At 41.8% G+C, this 15708-nt stretch overlaps 1 protein-coding gene across 3 annotated transcripts in view; it reads left to right on the forward strand.

The window, feature by feature from the left end:
* The window catches only part of TBCE (tubulin folding cofactor E), a 50580-nt gene that overhangs the window by 27325 nt on the left and 7547 nt on the right, over positions 1–15708 (forward strand). For all 3 annotated transcript variants that reach the window (XM_006016348.3, XM_025213436.1, XM_025213439.1), the window contains exons 7-12: positions 1666–1768; positions 8319–8395; positions 8667–8762; positions 9455–9519; positions 9613–9677; positions 14384–14533. In XM_006016348.3, coding sequence (XP_006016410.1) covers positions 1666–1768; positions 8319–8395; positions 8667–8762; positions 9455–9519; positions 9613–9677; positions 14384–14533 — 556 coding nt within the window. The remainder of the gene's footprint in view (positions 1–1665; positions 1769–8318; positions 8396–8666; positions 8763–9454; positions 9520–9612; positions 9678–14383; positions 14534–15708) is intronic.

Raw genomic sequence — 15708 nt, forward strand, 5'->3', positions numbered from 1 at the left:
GCCCCCCTGGGACCTTCAGAGAGTATGTTGGCAGCCCATGGTGCCAGGACCTTCAAAGAGCATGTCTGCAGCTCTTGGTATCCAGGCTGAGAGTGCCTACCCCTAGGAGCACTCAGACCTTCAGAGGGCTCATCAGAACTTGGGTGGTGGTCATGGACAGTCCTAGGACCTTAAAACAGCATGCACACAACCCCAGTACTCCCACAGCTCAGGATCCTGGACTGCCACTGCCTGTTGACTGGTGCAGCATGGGTTGGGTTGGAAGTGGCATTAGTTGACATGTAAATGACTACTGGTAATCAGCGGTCCTGCTTTTGGGTAGCAGGCATACAGGGACCTTCAAAGCGTGCACCCACAGCCCAGGAATGCTGGGATCTTCAAAGGGCACACATTAACCCTGGGAGCCAGGACACTGCTGAATGGCACTCCACCCCTGGGCTGGTGGGTGTGCTGAGAGAGCAACCTGACGGGTCAGTGACACTGGTTTTCCTGCCTGGGCACAACTGCTAGTGACAGACAGGGCAGCTTGCCTACCTCCCTGATAACTTGCTTCTTAGCAAGCTGGCATGGAGCCATCTGTTTTCCCTACCTCCCCTTGGAGGGGGAGAAGAAGAACAGAGCACAGTGGGGTTGTGGGAGTCTTTCTACCTGGCTAGATGTTAATATTTTTTTGGCAGGACAAAGAAGTTCCTCTTTAAAGAGTAACCTCTTTGTCACAGATCTATCATTTTCATTGGAAGACCCCTCATTTTTACCCTGAGACAAATTTCTTTAATGCCTGGCATGTTACCATTTGTTGAAACTCACATATATCCCGTGACAAACCTAAACCTTAATAACTTTAAACAGGGATAGCATGAATGGCTTTTTCCATTTGGTTGGCCCTTTTTGTCATAAATTTGTTCGTTTTCTAATTTACAGCTTTTTCTAAATGATTGTAACATTTCAGTATAAACAATTTGGGAAGGGGGTGGGGAGGGATGGGATAGAAGCATAGGGAGGAGAAAGCAACTGAGGAAGCCTGCCATCAGATCTCCAAGAGATTGTCTGCATTAGGAAGTTTACTGGAACAGCTATGTAGAAAATGTCCTCATACAGACAAGCCTTAAAGGAGGGAATGCAAAAGATGTTGGGGAAATGGAACCTAGAATTAGTGTAAGGATTAAGCTGTTTAATTGTATAAGGTTTTGCTTTCTAATGTTACCTCTTTGTTATGATGATATGGAATCCTTTGAAATCCTAATATTTTATTGGTGATTTGATCATTTATGTAGATAACTTGTTTTTAACTACAGACAGGGTTGATAATGTTGAGTGTGAAATCTTACGCGTCACATTTATTTCTTTTAGCAAAACCAACAATTCTTCTCTCCAGAATTTTAAAAAATGCCACTCACCTTGTCATGAACTTGAAGGAACAACAAATGTGCGGAGGAGGAAAATAAAATGGTCAAGGACATAGTCTGAACTCAAACTACCAACATTTTTTATAAACAATATGGACTGTTTTAAATAACTATAGTCTTGACTTAATTTTAATTTCATTTAATTCTAAGTGTTCTTCCCCTCCTCCCCCCCAAGTATGTTATTCTAAATTGGTGAATTGACCAAATATTTTAGTTTGATTTGTTTTATGCTAAGAATCTGTTTGGTCTTTTGGTACAGTGAAAACAAAATGAAATTTCCATCTGCTGCAACCCCTGGATCTGGTACGTTTGACAAGCTGAGAGTTCTGGCACTTAATCGAACTGGAGTAACATGGGTGGAGGTAATAAATATTTGACTTCTACAAATAAACAGAAATTACTTCGTAAGTCATTTGGTTTCTTCAGTAAATTAGCATAGTGAAGATTAGTACACTAGACCAGTTGTTCTCATCCTTTTTGTACCAGGACCCATTTGTACACATCAGTGGCCAGTCCAGACCCAGTGTCCCTTACTCCCAGCCCCCAGTGTGTAGGGTGGGGGGCAGGGAGGGAGTGTGTGGGGCATGGGGGGGCCCCAAGCAGCCCCTTGCAGGCTGAAACTATGCCAACCTGAAAGGGAAAATCCACAGTCAGTTTCCCATGTTTTTTTACTTTAAAGGAGAATCCATTTTTAAAGTTTGTTGATGTATTTTTTAAGTTTGTTCACAACCCTTTCATATATTCTTGTGACCCACTTTTGGGTAGGGACCCATGGGTTGAGAAACGCTGTGTTAGACCACACAGTCTTCCAAAACAAAGTCTGGTCTGTGTTATAAAAGTTGTGCCACTTTAACTGTAGCTCAAACCCCTGACATAAACACAGTTAATCTTCACTTACACAGGCAACTTGCCAAATTAACTGAAGCCAATTTATAGATTCATAGATGCTAGTGTTGGAAGGTACCTCAGTGGAGCATCAAGTCCAACCCCCTGCCAGTGGCAGGAAAAAGTGCTGGGGTTATGTGACCTCAGCCAGGTACTTGTCCAGTTTCCTCCTGAAGACCCCCAAAGTAGGGGAGAACACCACTTCCCTTGGAAGCCCGTTCCGTATTCTGGAGTCAGACTAGCCATGAAGAATTTCTTCCTGATGTCCGGCTACCCTAACCATGAAGAATTTCTTCCTGATGTCCAACCTAAATCTCCCCATCAGCTTGTTGTTCCTGGTTATTCCAAGGGGTGCTCTGGTAAACAGAGCATCTCCTATTCCCTGCTGCCCGCCCTGGTGATTTTGTATACTGCCACAAGATCCCCCTTCAGCCTTTTCTTGCAGAGGCTGAAAAGGTCCAGGTCCCTCAGCCTTTCCTCATAGGGCCTTCTCTGCAGGCCTCTAACCATACTAGTAGCCCTCCTCTGGACCCTGTCAAGGTTGTCCACATCCTTCTTGAATTGTGGTGCACAGAATTGGACGTAATACAACAGCTGCGGCCTGCCCACGTCTTTTGAGGTCGATACCGACCTGTCCACCACCACTGTCTGGGTACGCCCCTTAAGCCAATTTGCCACCCACATGACTGTGTAATCATCTATGGCACAGCCATTCAATTTGCTTATAAGAATAGGATGGAACACCATGTCAAAGGCCTTCTTAAGTCCAAGTAGATGACATCTACCTCGACTCCTGCATCTAAGCATTTAGTAACCTGGTCATAGAAAGAAACAAAGTTAGTCTGGCTGGATTTACCTGCTGTGAACCCATGCTGGTTGCCCTTTAGCATTTATTTTACCTGCTGGACTCCTACAAATGTGATCCTTGATAATTTTTTCAAAGGTTATTTTTTCAAGGGATAACTTTTTCAATTGTAGTCAGGTTTAACCTGTATTTAATGGTGCCTCCATTAGCAGTTTGTGGCAAAGTGCATTGATTCTTTTTAAAGTTTTATTTGCACTGGTGCATCTTTTTAATAAAGATGAGCAAAATAAAAAATGCTGTTTGTACATTGATTGTTCAAAGCCACTTTTATGTGACTGCTTGAGATGCTTTGATCATTTCATTCCCTATGAAGTATAGTTCACTTTCACAGTAGGCATTTAATATATCTTTGTTTATAAAGGAGCTGGTAAATGTCCAGTCACTTCTGTGGTGACTCCTGCTTGTTTGAAACTCTGACATAGCAAAGTGACTTGAACATCTGAGTGTTCTCCCTCACTAATAAGTCTTCCTTCACACCTTGCTTACATTTTCCTCATATATACATGGCATAAAAGTCTCCCATTTTCTGTCCAGTGTTACTTAGTGGGGGACTTACAAACCTGAAAGTCCCCCACTGTCCACCCCTTATTTGGATTGTTCAGCACCTTACCTGCCTTTTGTCATCTACACTTCATGCTGTTTGCACAAACCTTTAAAGTTTCGCTTCCAATTCATTTAAGAAGTAGGACTGAAAGGAGCCTTCTGGGCCATTAAGTCCTGTCCCCTTTATAGATGACCCATATCCAGAAATGTGCATAAGAACACTACTGCCATCTCTCTCATGTACCACATCCACAAAGTGCTAAATAAAAAACCCTACACCACAGCACAGATAAAGAACCAGGAGAACAAGGACACCTGCAGCACCTTGCCACAGCAACAGCAGGAAATTAAGTTAAAATGTTAGGAGGTTCCTAAAAAAAAGACCCTCCCTTGCACTGCAGATGAAGGCAAATAAAACCTCCATCATCCTTGCTAGTCTGACTCAGAGAAAAATTCTTTCATGACTCCAAACTTGGTAATGAATATCTGGTAAGAACCAGCCTTAGCATATAAGTACCTGAGAATGTGTTAGTACCTTCGGAACACCAGTGCATCACAGTCAAATTCCTACATCTCACTGTGGCCAATGTCCAGTGCTTTAGAAGAGAGCAAACCCCTAGCCCCTACAAAGGACTATCAGAAATTCTAGATTTTCAGATTAAAATCATCCCACATAGAGATTAAGTTTCTTTTTTGGTCCCTTCATGGGCAGTACCAGATATGGAAATCCTTGTATAATATGCTCAGATTATTGTACCAAGAACATATTTTTCCTACTCTACTGTCTCTTCTGTAAACCTTGTTGAGCTTCATCTTGAAGCAAATCAGCTTCCTTACCCTTATTTTTGGAGGGTTATTTTAGAACCTGATATCTTTAATGCTTCAAAGTCTGCTTCTATTATCCATCTAGATTTGTTTGTGACTAGTTTATATCCATTCAGTCCTATCCTGGTATTGTTGTTTAACTTGCTTTCATGCTATTCACCCCACAGATATTTATATAAGGAGCAGTTACATTTCCTCTCAGCCTTCATTTTGCTTTTGCTTAACAAGATAAGCTCTCTTGCTTTTTTTTCATAAGTTGTGTTTCCCTAATTACCCTAGTGGCCCTTCTCTGGACCTGCTCAGATCTGAATTAATCTTTTTCAAATATAGGTGAGGACTGCACATAATATTCCAGATTGAGTGTTACCAATTTCTTCTTATAGTAGCACTGGTATTTTCCAGTCTTTATTAAAAATACCCAAACTAATATGTTTGAGGATTTCAGTAGTCTGTCTGTTGGCTGCATGTACTTATGGCTCATGTCTATACAACAATAGACCAGAAGAGCCAGTTCCCTCTTCCTCCATTGACTCCAGCCTGTGAGCCCGTGTAATATAGCAGACGGCCTTGTCATTAGTTCCTAAATATTTGAGTTTGCACTTTATACTATTAAACTTCTCGCCATTTCTGTCACTTCCTTCCAGAAGGCAATCTAATTTGCCCTGCCTGATAATCAGACCCTCCTCTCTATTGACAATGCCTCACTGACTAGCATTTGCAAATTTCATAAATGCATATTTAGTTTCTGTACCAGGGTCACTCATGAAAATGTTAAACAGGATGATCCCAAGATCAGTTCTGAGGAACGTCACCAGGCGTGCTCCAATCTGATCCATTCCTTTCAACATAACCAATTGTAATTGCCCTTTTGTTAAGTGATATCTGCTGTGTATTGTGTACAGCAGCAAGAATGGAAGAGTGAGTGTGGTTTTTGTGGTTTTGTTCAGTGTTTATTTCTACACTAGCCAATAAGCAATCAGCTGGATGCAGATGCATCTCTCTCACTACCAGTAGGATTAGTACTAGAATAGATAAAGACCCTAGGTGGTTTTAACTACATACTTATAAACCTTCTCGGAGCAAGTCTATACATCATGGTGCTTAAAACACTGGCAGCTATCAGCAGCTTTCCTCTATGCTAGTGGTAGCAGTGATGGGGATTTTTAGCAAAGATTTTCTCATACAGACAAAAGTTATTTCTGGGTGACTGACTTTTAAAGAGAACCCCCAGGTTAGCAAGAGCAGTTTAGAATTGTCTTGCTTTTCCTGTGAGGCTCAGCTCTAGCTCACCAGCTCTCCTTGGGTGGAAAAGGTATTTTAAGGTCTGAATGCTTCTTTATACAGTCAGGTTAGTAAAATAATGCACTCCCGTTGTAAACAACAGTTCAATACAAGCTTGCACTTGAAAATGGCTTTTCTACCTGTGGGGGTTGGATGAGCTGGGTAGTCTGACAAGGGGAGAAAGACGAATTGAAAGTGGACCTGGCTGCCATTTCAGCAGTGCTTTGTGATGAAGCACCTTGAAGATGTTACTGCAAAAGCTGCATTAGGAATAATTGTGAAAATGCAACCTATTTTGGAATAGAAAGCAAAAAAAAAAAAGCCTATGACCCAGGTAGCCAAAAAATCTTAGTTTGCAACTAGGCTCCTGGAGAATGTGAAGAGGGATATGAAAATGCTGGAAATATTTTTATTTAATGTGAAAAGTACTTGAAAGGTGAAAAGTTATTCAAAATAACATACAGCGCAACCATCTATACACCATAAGAACACAAGGAATAGAATTGTTTGTAATTTTTCTGTTTTTCTCATACCTACATTTTGAACTGTTTTTCATAGTAGAAGGATACACTTTTTATAAAACAGCTTTTCTAAATAAAGGAACCTTGAAATATCCACATTATGGCAGTTTCAGTGCACTGAAGGTTGTGTTTTATTGGCCCATTAAATACACCACTCGGGGGTCTAAATACATATGAGATTTGTATTAACAGATCACTGAAACCAAATTGTGTCCAAGCACTGCCTTAGTTCCCTACGGACATTTGATTAAAGTACAACATATAATCTCCAGCCAGAAAAAATGTAAAATAGTTTATAGCCAGTGAAATGCAAGCATCACTGGTGCATTTGAAAGTCAGGTGATTCACAGTTATGGTTCTACAAACAACCCTAATGCTCACTCCATATTTTTGTCTTATTTCATCTGTTATGGTTGGATGAGAATCGGAATAGGATTACAAGTGTGTGACTCATAATCAGTGATATGTAGTCTGAAAGGTAACTGAGGTAGTTTAGTTTCTCAAAGGAAACGAGACAGTGTTGTACCTTGGAGGCAAAAATAGGTGAGATATAGTGGCATTTCTTCCTGTAGTTTGGGCACCTGAGGGAAAGCTGCTCTTTGAGCTGGTAGATGGTGTGATGTGCAGAGTGCAGATGTGTATTTATAGTACAGTCGTGAGTTATATTTGGGGCCTGAATAACCTGAATAGTCCTGCATGGGAGCCTGTCTAGCACTATGGGGTAAAATACATGTTAACTGTCTATGGCACTGGTTTTCAAACTGTTCTGCAGAGCCTCAAGGGTCTGTGGTAGAGCATCAGGGGTTCCACAAAGAAGTTGGGGGTTATGGTAGAGGGGGCCAGGAGGCGGTGCACCACTATTGCCAGGCCAAGTCCCCTAGTTTTATGTTAGCTCACACGGCTTGTGGAGCCAAGGATAGGGGTTCCACAGCAGAAGTGATTTGAAAGTGTTTTTTGACTTTAGGAAGTTTGAAAACCAGTGGCTTGGGGGCTATCAGTTTAAGAGGGTTATATACAAAACTGCAGAAAGCTTTCATTGGCCTCTAGTCCACCCAGGAGAGCGTGCACACCACCAGCAGACTCTCCCTATATCTGAAGAAGAGTGTGCACCCAAAAGCTTGCAAAGAACAATTTTTCCAACAATTTAACTATTAGTTAGTTTAATAAAAGAAATCATATTTACCCAAAGAACCTGGCTGCCCGTGTCCTTAGACCAACGTGGCTGTACCCAACACCTTTAAAATCCAATGTATTGGTCTGTAAACAGATGTCTCATATGAGGCAATTTGGATTGATCCAACTCAAAACCTGGGACAAAAGAGGAGCTGCAAAGCCCTTTACGTGCACAGCCCTTCCCAGCTGCATTGCTGTTCAATGCCAGGGAGAACACAGCCTGATAGGTTTGTCCCTCAAATGACTGGCAATTAAACCACTTTTAAATTATACAGCATTATGGTAGGAGTGTTAGCACATTTTATATACAAGGGAAGTATGCAAGATAAAGTGGGACAAAGGATTGGTTCTCTGTAGGATCTTGAAACAAAGGGCTTCCTCTTGGGGAAATACGTAGCTTCTGTTTACACCCTTAGAAGCAAGTTAATCTTAGTGGTCTTTACCAAATTGTGCATTCTTTGAATCAGACATGAAATTTCAGGTAAAAAGCAGTGACTCTCAAAGCAAGAGAGGGGTGGCATTACTACATCATTTTAAAATTAGAATAGGAACACTGTCAGTTTTGAAGTACAGACCCAGTATAGTTCAGTAATGTTGGGTTTGCTGGCTGTGCAAAGTGCTGCTGACTTCTTCCATCCACAGTCAACAGATCCAAAATCACTGTTAAGATGGGAGAGCCATTGAATTAGAAAGTCTTGCAGATTGCTTATTTGTAAGAGCTACAGTTTGTTTTGAATGTGTCTTATGCTTATTTGAAGCACACATTCGAATACAAATGCTATTACCTTTATTTTATACTAAATGAAGTTTTCCTATTAGGTTCTTCTGTGTGCTCCAGGGTGGCCAGCACTTGAAGAATTGTACCTTGCATCTAATGATATTACAGTTTTAGAAAGGTATGAGGTTCAGCTTAAATGCTAAAGTCAGCTTTTTATGATTGTTATACTGTGTACATAAGGATATGATGTGTCTGGAAAAAATACTAAACTCAATTCCAGCAGTGCCTGAATTACCATTGCCATGGTAATCTTGTATAATACACCTTTGATATGTTATTTGAGTGGAGACACTTACCTGTGCAAATAGTTATTTCAGTTATATAAGTGTAAATGAGTGTAAGTATTTTAAAACAACTCTAAAATGTAGTTATGGTTTTTAATTCTGCAGGCCCACTAATGTTCTACAGACCCTGAAATTGCTAGACCTTTCAAGCAACCAGTTAATTGATGGAAATCAGCTGCATCTAATAGCACATCTCCCCAGGTATCTGTTAGAGAACTTCACTGCAAATTCTTTTTTATGTTCCATAAATGTATTAGTTCATGTATACTTCGTGGACTGAAGTATGATAATATTGACTTAATAAAAAACAAGATTGGACCCCCTCCCTCCGGATTATGTTAAATATTTCAGTTGTGCACCACAAAAGAAAAAAAACACCCTTATTTCCACACTTTTATAACGTTTAATATTCAAACAAAATGAAGGCATGTTTCTACTGCCAATTTCATTTGATTTTTGTAATTTATTTTATTTTTGTTCTCCCATCCCACCCGTCATAACAATTCAGAATTGTTCAGACCCTTCCAAGGACAGAGATATATCTTGGAGACATCACTTTCTATAAGAGGTGGTTCAGCTGAATGTGTAGTGGTTACAACTTTGAGATAGCATGAAATGCTACTCTGCCTTTGAGCATTCGATTGAGGAAAAAAAATTGCTTTCTTTTAAGCAGCATTTAGCTTTGCATCCATTAAAAATATGGAGCCAGATTAATAATACTGATAATTAGTAAACTGGTAACTAAACTGATAACCAACCTACCTGCTGGTACTGGTACTCTTCAAAAATCACAGTGTATGCAGTAAAAGGGTTGACAAGAAATCATTGCATATAAAAAAGACAGTATTTTTACTAAAATGTTTAACAAACATACTTTAACATCTACATTTCAGATTAGAAAAACTAATACTTTCAGACACTGGAATTTCTTCTGTATGCTTTCCTGATGCTGAATTTGGTATGTAAAGTAAACATTGTGTGTTACATTTCCATATTTTAGAAGACTTTAAATTGTCGTCATTATCTTGTAAATTTATTCCCTTTTTCCTAGGGAAAAAGGCAAAAATGTTTCCTTCGTTGAAACATCTTGTAGTAGATAACAACAAAATATCACAGGTAAGTAAGATTATAATGCCTTTCTTTTTCTTTTTTTCTCTTTTTTGTTGTTGTTTAATAAGGAATGGCAAATATACTTTTTGGTTTTACTTTGTTAAATATATACATGACTAGACAATTGTTGGTAAGAGTTAATGTCCTCAATTATCTATTGTATTTCTTACTTCGGAGAGGTAGAGTATCTTCTTTAATTTCTACCCTAAGTGGACAAATTGCTGCCCAGATTATTACGAGGTACCCAACATAACTCTCCCATTGGTGCATCCAGACGTGCATGGATGTTTGGTTCTCCGGGGACAACTATCAGTGGCGCACCTTGTACCGCAGCTGCTTGTCCCCAGGGAATGCCCATGCCATGCACACTTTGGCACATGGCAAGTTACCCCAGAGGCGGTAGGCGTAACTGGGGCCAGCATTGTGCTGGCCCCAGCAGCCTTACCTGGGGCTCTAGGGGCCTTCCAGGACTGCAGCCATGGCGATTCTGCTGCATGGAGCCTGGCTGGCAGTGGAGTGTGGCTCTGAGTCGCCCGGCTCCTCTTTTCAGCAGTGCTTGGTGCCCAAGAGCGCTGCTCGCTGTTCCCCCTCTCCCTCCCCCATGGGTTTTTTTTGACCCCTGGATATCCAGGGGTCAATAAAACCCGCAAGAAAAAAAAACAGTGCAGCGCATGCTTGAGTAGTGTGCCCTTGCAGCACAGAGAACACCGGACGTGCGCTATGTGTCGCTTCAAACATGTTTGCAGTGCCACATACTGCATGACCATGCTCTCCTGGATGTGCCCCATGAGTTGGTTTTAGGAGTTAATCTAGTTTATTGTCTTAAGGACTGCAGCATGGATACATAAATAACCCTGGTTTCTAGTACCCAAAGAGAAACGTTAAATCTTTTGGCTAAAAATCATCAGATTCTCTGTGGATTAAATAATTAAATATTTTGCTCTCAATCTTTTGTTTTTATCTCTAATGGAGTTGTGTTTAACAGAACTAGAAGAAGTTTTTTGTTGGTCAGAGACTCTGTCAATTCATCAATTGTAATAAAATTCTTACCATTCAGAACTTTGTTTTTATTAGACCTGTTTTTTGAAATTTGCTTATCAATTTTCCTAATTGCATTTTATATATTATTATGAGCTCTAGGCTTGATTTTAAACCATGGATTATTTTCTTGATTGGTGTTAATTTGTTTAGAAGTAGAATATTTCTTTCCCTGAATTTCCTTTAATCATAGCAACAGTTAAGGACATAAGAGGTATTTTGGGGATTTTATAATTTGAGGCACCTTAATTGCTTTCATTTTCCAGTTGTAGGACTGTTTCATTCATCCAGATCTTGTCGCCAGAGCAAATATTGCCAGATGGGGAATTAATATTCACATTCAAATTAGAATTAAGATTAAGGGACAGTTGTGGATTTGATAAACCTGTTAACATTTCTTTTCACCGCTGTACCTGTAATTGGTGAAGTGTTAAAAAATAAGTTTTTTTTTCCATTGATCTTTCTTTTGATGTCTCAGTTTGTCTAACTGGTATTTGACAAGTGAAGGGTTGAAAGCAAGAGATAGTTCTGTCATTTTTTAAATAATCTAGACACTTTTTTGATGTTATGAACATTTTAAAATGGACCTTTAACAGAATTGCTTTCTTGAATATTTTTAATAAATCGTCTTGCAATGTGTTTATGGTGATTAGCTTTTCCAATCTAGTACATCCTCCCAAGGATTCTGCTATTTCAATGCCAGGAATCAAACTGAGAAGTTAGTAGACATCCTCTGTTTTTCTGCCTCAGTGAATTGTGGTGAAAAATGATTCTGGGTTTTAGAATGGTTTTACATTATTGATTCAGTGACAACAAACTTAGTGAATGAGGAGATAAAGTTAGCTAGCTGGTAGGATCTCTAGGATCTTTCCAGCAAAAGTCAAACTTTGGGAAACCAGGAATAAAGAGTAAAAATACATGTCCCTGTAATCATATCATACCTGTGCATCTCTAGGGATGACAATAGTCAGTGGGAATAGTCTTTATGCATTACAGGGACATTCACTGTGTCAGGTGGAGCCATACTGAATGGTAGTCAGGCTAAGAGTAGCTGCTTAGAGCTGTGACTGTGATGAGAGCCACCTCGGTACTGTGCTGTGTGCTCTTCTGGGGCTGGTATGATCCTCCTCCACCTGATTTCCATATTTGTCATCAAAGTGCAGCGAAGCTATGTGCTTGGTGAGATTCAGCAGGCCACTTTCCAGCATTGCTATGTGTAGGTTGCATCAAGAGTGGGGCATGGGCTTCCTGCCACGAGGATTGGCAGCTGTTTGGTGGGAGATTAAGTGTGGGTTGTGGGTAAGTGACAGTACAATGTCATGCGCCTAAGGAGGGGAGGTGCTGGAAAAAGGGTGAAGAGGTGGTAAAATTCAGCAGGTGCAATGCTTCCTGTGGGGCAGGCCTGGCATACAGCTCAGGTCATTTGAAGGCAGTTCCTGTTCAGCACAGCTCCAACTTTCAGTGAGAGGAGACTTTTGTGGGAATGGGGGGATACGCACACCATAGATGGCCCCTCCCTCTCGCCTGGTTCCCCAGAGCCATTAGCACTTTGGAAACCTTTGACATGTAAACAGTTACTACTTGCCATCTAGCATGCTCTCAGGCAGCAGTTCCCTGAGTATGGCATACTGCTGTGTTTACTTGGCCCGGTCTGTATGCTGATTCAAGCTCTGCCCACCAACTGGGCTCTGTACCAGGCTGCCAACCCCCGCCCCCCCAAGCTTCCTGCTCATGTGAGGTATGATCCCAAAAGGGGAGGGGCTCCCCAGATCTCAGCACGTTAATACAGGGGGAGTCTGACAGGCCCTTTGCCCCTCTCCTCTACCATTTGCCCTGCTACCACTCCTGATATGTCATCCTAGCCTCTTTTCCCTCTGCTGCTACTTAACACCATTCCCTTGCCTCCCTACTCCCACCTCCCCTTCCAGCATGTGTAACTTATTTTGGAAGTAATCTGAGCACGTTCTGCATTTTCTGCTCTCCTCTGAAATCACCCTGTTGTCAGAGACATATTGGAAATGTAGGCATCTTGCTACTTACCTCTCTGCCCCCCTGCCAAGCTTTCTGCCAAAGGTTAGATTCAAGTTAACACTGGCTGTAGATTAGGCTTTGTAATTCTGCACGTCACAGGTAATCTTGAGCCACACTGTTCATGTGAAACCCGTCAGACTTGACAGCCTGCTGGTTTGCATGCATAGTATAGTCTTGTTTGGTCCGAACACATCAAGTTCAGATGTATCCTGAGAGTCAAACTCTTTCCATGCTGCTTCCTCCCAGGGTAGTGGATGCCATGCGTGAGCTGAGGAAAAAGTCATCCAAGGGAGACTGACTAGGAGCAGAACCCAAGGTCTGTGCAAAAGATCTTGGTAGAATCTGTCAACATTAAGGTGTTTGGGGGAAGGCTCTCTCTCTCTGGAAAACTCCGTTTGCAAACATTCCCTAGTTTTAAACACTAACTGCTCTATGTCACTCCCCCTTCCAAGGCAATCCAGGGAAGGTGGATTTTCAAGCATTTAAAATAGACCTGTAAACCATGATATTGTATTCTTTATATTTGTGAATCCTCTACTATGTTTTTGATCCTATACTCTTTTCTGCATTGGGAAATGCATCCATGGAACCTGTACTACTGATGTTTACAGGGTGCCCAAAGGAGGCTGTTAGAAAGTTGTCATATGGCGCAGGGTTTTTTTGGTTTAAATTGCTTCCTTTTCAAAGGAATAGCTCTTCTTGTATTGTGTCAGAAGTGACTGGGTAGACTAACCTTATGGCAGTAGCATCATGAGATCAAACCCAGCATGCAGTTCTATCAGCAGCAAGTTGGATTGGTGAAATGCCTCCGAGCACAGAAAGATGCGCTACTGCTCTTTGGGTCCCATTGTGACTCAGTGAGCAAGTCTGAGTTGACTGCATGGGTGTGTTGGCTTACCGGTATTTGGTAGAATGTAGTGAATCATTGCCAAGCGGGTGTATGTTCATTCTCAGAGAATGGATTGAATCCCTGTCTGAGAAATTAAATGTGAATACAGGTGCCAGGTACCAGAACTGGAGTCATAATTTGCTTTAGTCCCAGCCACACTCCTCCATTCAGTCCCTCTTGTGATTTGAGACCCCATATAGTTAGTCTCTAAGGTACCACCCTTCCCTGTCTTCTGTCCAACTTATCTATTTAACTCACATAATCAAACATGGGCCTGATGTTTGATTATGTGAGTTAAATGGATAAGTCTTCAGTCCCTAGGCTGGGCAGGGAGGAGTACGTTGTATATAAGGATGCATGGTCCCTGGACCTACCCATTTTTTTTTCACTGGACCTCTCCCTTTCTCATTATTCCATAATCTATGCCCACTTCCTTGTTTCCTGTTGAACACGTCCTGATCTCTCTGCTTTTCCACAGGTTCATTTTTTTCAGTTTCTTCAAAAATGTTCTCTTAACTGAACAAGCCCAGTGAAAGTGGTATTTAGTAGGCTGTTGCAAGTAAAATAAATTAATAAATACCTACATAAATAATATTCTTTGTGTAGCAGAACCAAGTAGTCATTTCTCTAGTGGTTCTGGTGGCAGAAGCTAGTAGTATGTGTTGTTCTGAAACAAAATAGAAATTTCATGTTGATTCAGAGATTGCTCTTTTAAAAAAATCAATAATACATTTCTTTCCAACTTCTGTTCCAGTGGTCATTTGTCAATGAACTGGATAAACTGCAAAGTCTGGAGTCACTGCAGTGTTGGAATAACCCTTTGGGCCCAGAGAAGAGCCCTGAGACACTGAGACAACTAATTATTGCCAAAATAGGTCAGCTGAAGTTCTTAAACAAATCTGAGGTATGTGATACTTCAGCAACTTATATGAAGGAAAAAGAGCTGATGGCGCGTTGGATTTCTTTCTTTCTCAGTACAACAAAAAGGGGAGGAAGGAGGACCCGGGCAACTATAGACCAGTCAGTCTCACCTCCATCCTTGGCAAAGTCTTTGAAAAAATTATCAAGGCTCACATTTGTGAGAGCCCGGCAGGAAAAATTATGCTGAGGGGAAACCAGCACGGGTTCGTGGCAGGCAGATCGTGCCTGACCAATCTAGTTTCTTTTTATGACCAGGTTACGAAACGCCTGGACACAGGAGGAGGGGTGGATGTCGTATACTTAGACTTCAGGAAGGCCTTCGATACGGTATCCCACCCCATACTGGTGAACAAGCTAAGAGGCTGTGACTTGGATGACTACACAGTCCGGTGGGTGGCGAATTGGCTGGAGGGCCGCACCCAGAGAGTCGTGGTGGATGGGTCGGTTTCGACCTGGAAGGGTGTGGGAAGTGGGGTCCCACAGGGTTCGGTCCTTGGACTGATACTCTTTAATGTCTTCATCAGTGACTTGGACGAGGGAGTGAAACGTACTTTGTCCAAGTTTCCAGATGAGACAAAGCTATGGGGAGATGTGGACACGCCGGAGGGCAGGGAACAGCTGCAAGCAGATCTGGACAGGTTGGACAAGTGGGCAGAAAACAACAGAATGCAGTTCAACAAGGACAAATGCAAAGTACTGCACCTAGGGAGGAAAAATGTCCAGCACACCTTCAGCCTAGGGAATGACCTGCTGGGTGGCACGGAAGTGGAAAGGGATCTTGGAGTCCTAGTGGACTCCAAGATGAACACGAGTCGGCAGTGTGACGAAGCCATCAAAAAAGCTAATGGCACTTTATCGTGCATCAGCAGATGCATGACAAATAGGTCCAAGGAGGTGATACTTCCCCTCTATCGGGCACTGGTCAGACCGCAGTTGGAGTACTGCGTGCAATTCTGGGCGCCGCACTTCAAGAGGGATGCGGATAACCTGGAGAGGGTCCAGAGAAGGGCCACTCATATGGTTAAGGGCCTAAAGACCAAGCCCTACGAGGAGAGACTAGAGAAACTGGACCTTTTCAGCCTCCGCAAGAGAAGGCTGAGAGGCGACCTTGTGGCTGCCTATAAGTTCATCACAGGGGCACAGAAGGGAATTGGTGAG

This window comes from Alligator sinensis, unplaced genomic scaffold (assembly GCF_000455745.1).
Source record: "Alligator sinensis unplaced genomic scaffold, ASM45574v1 scaffold93_2, whole genome shotgun sequence".
Taxonomy (NCBI): domain Eukaryota; kingdom Metazoa; phylum Chordata; order Crocodylia; family Alligatoridae; genus Alligator; species Alligator sinensis.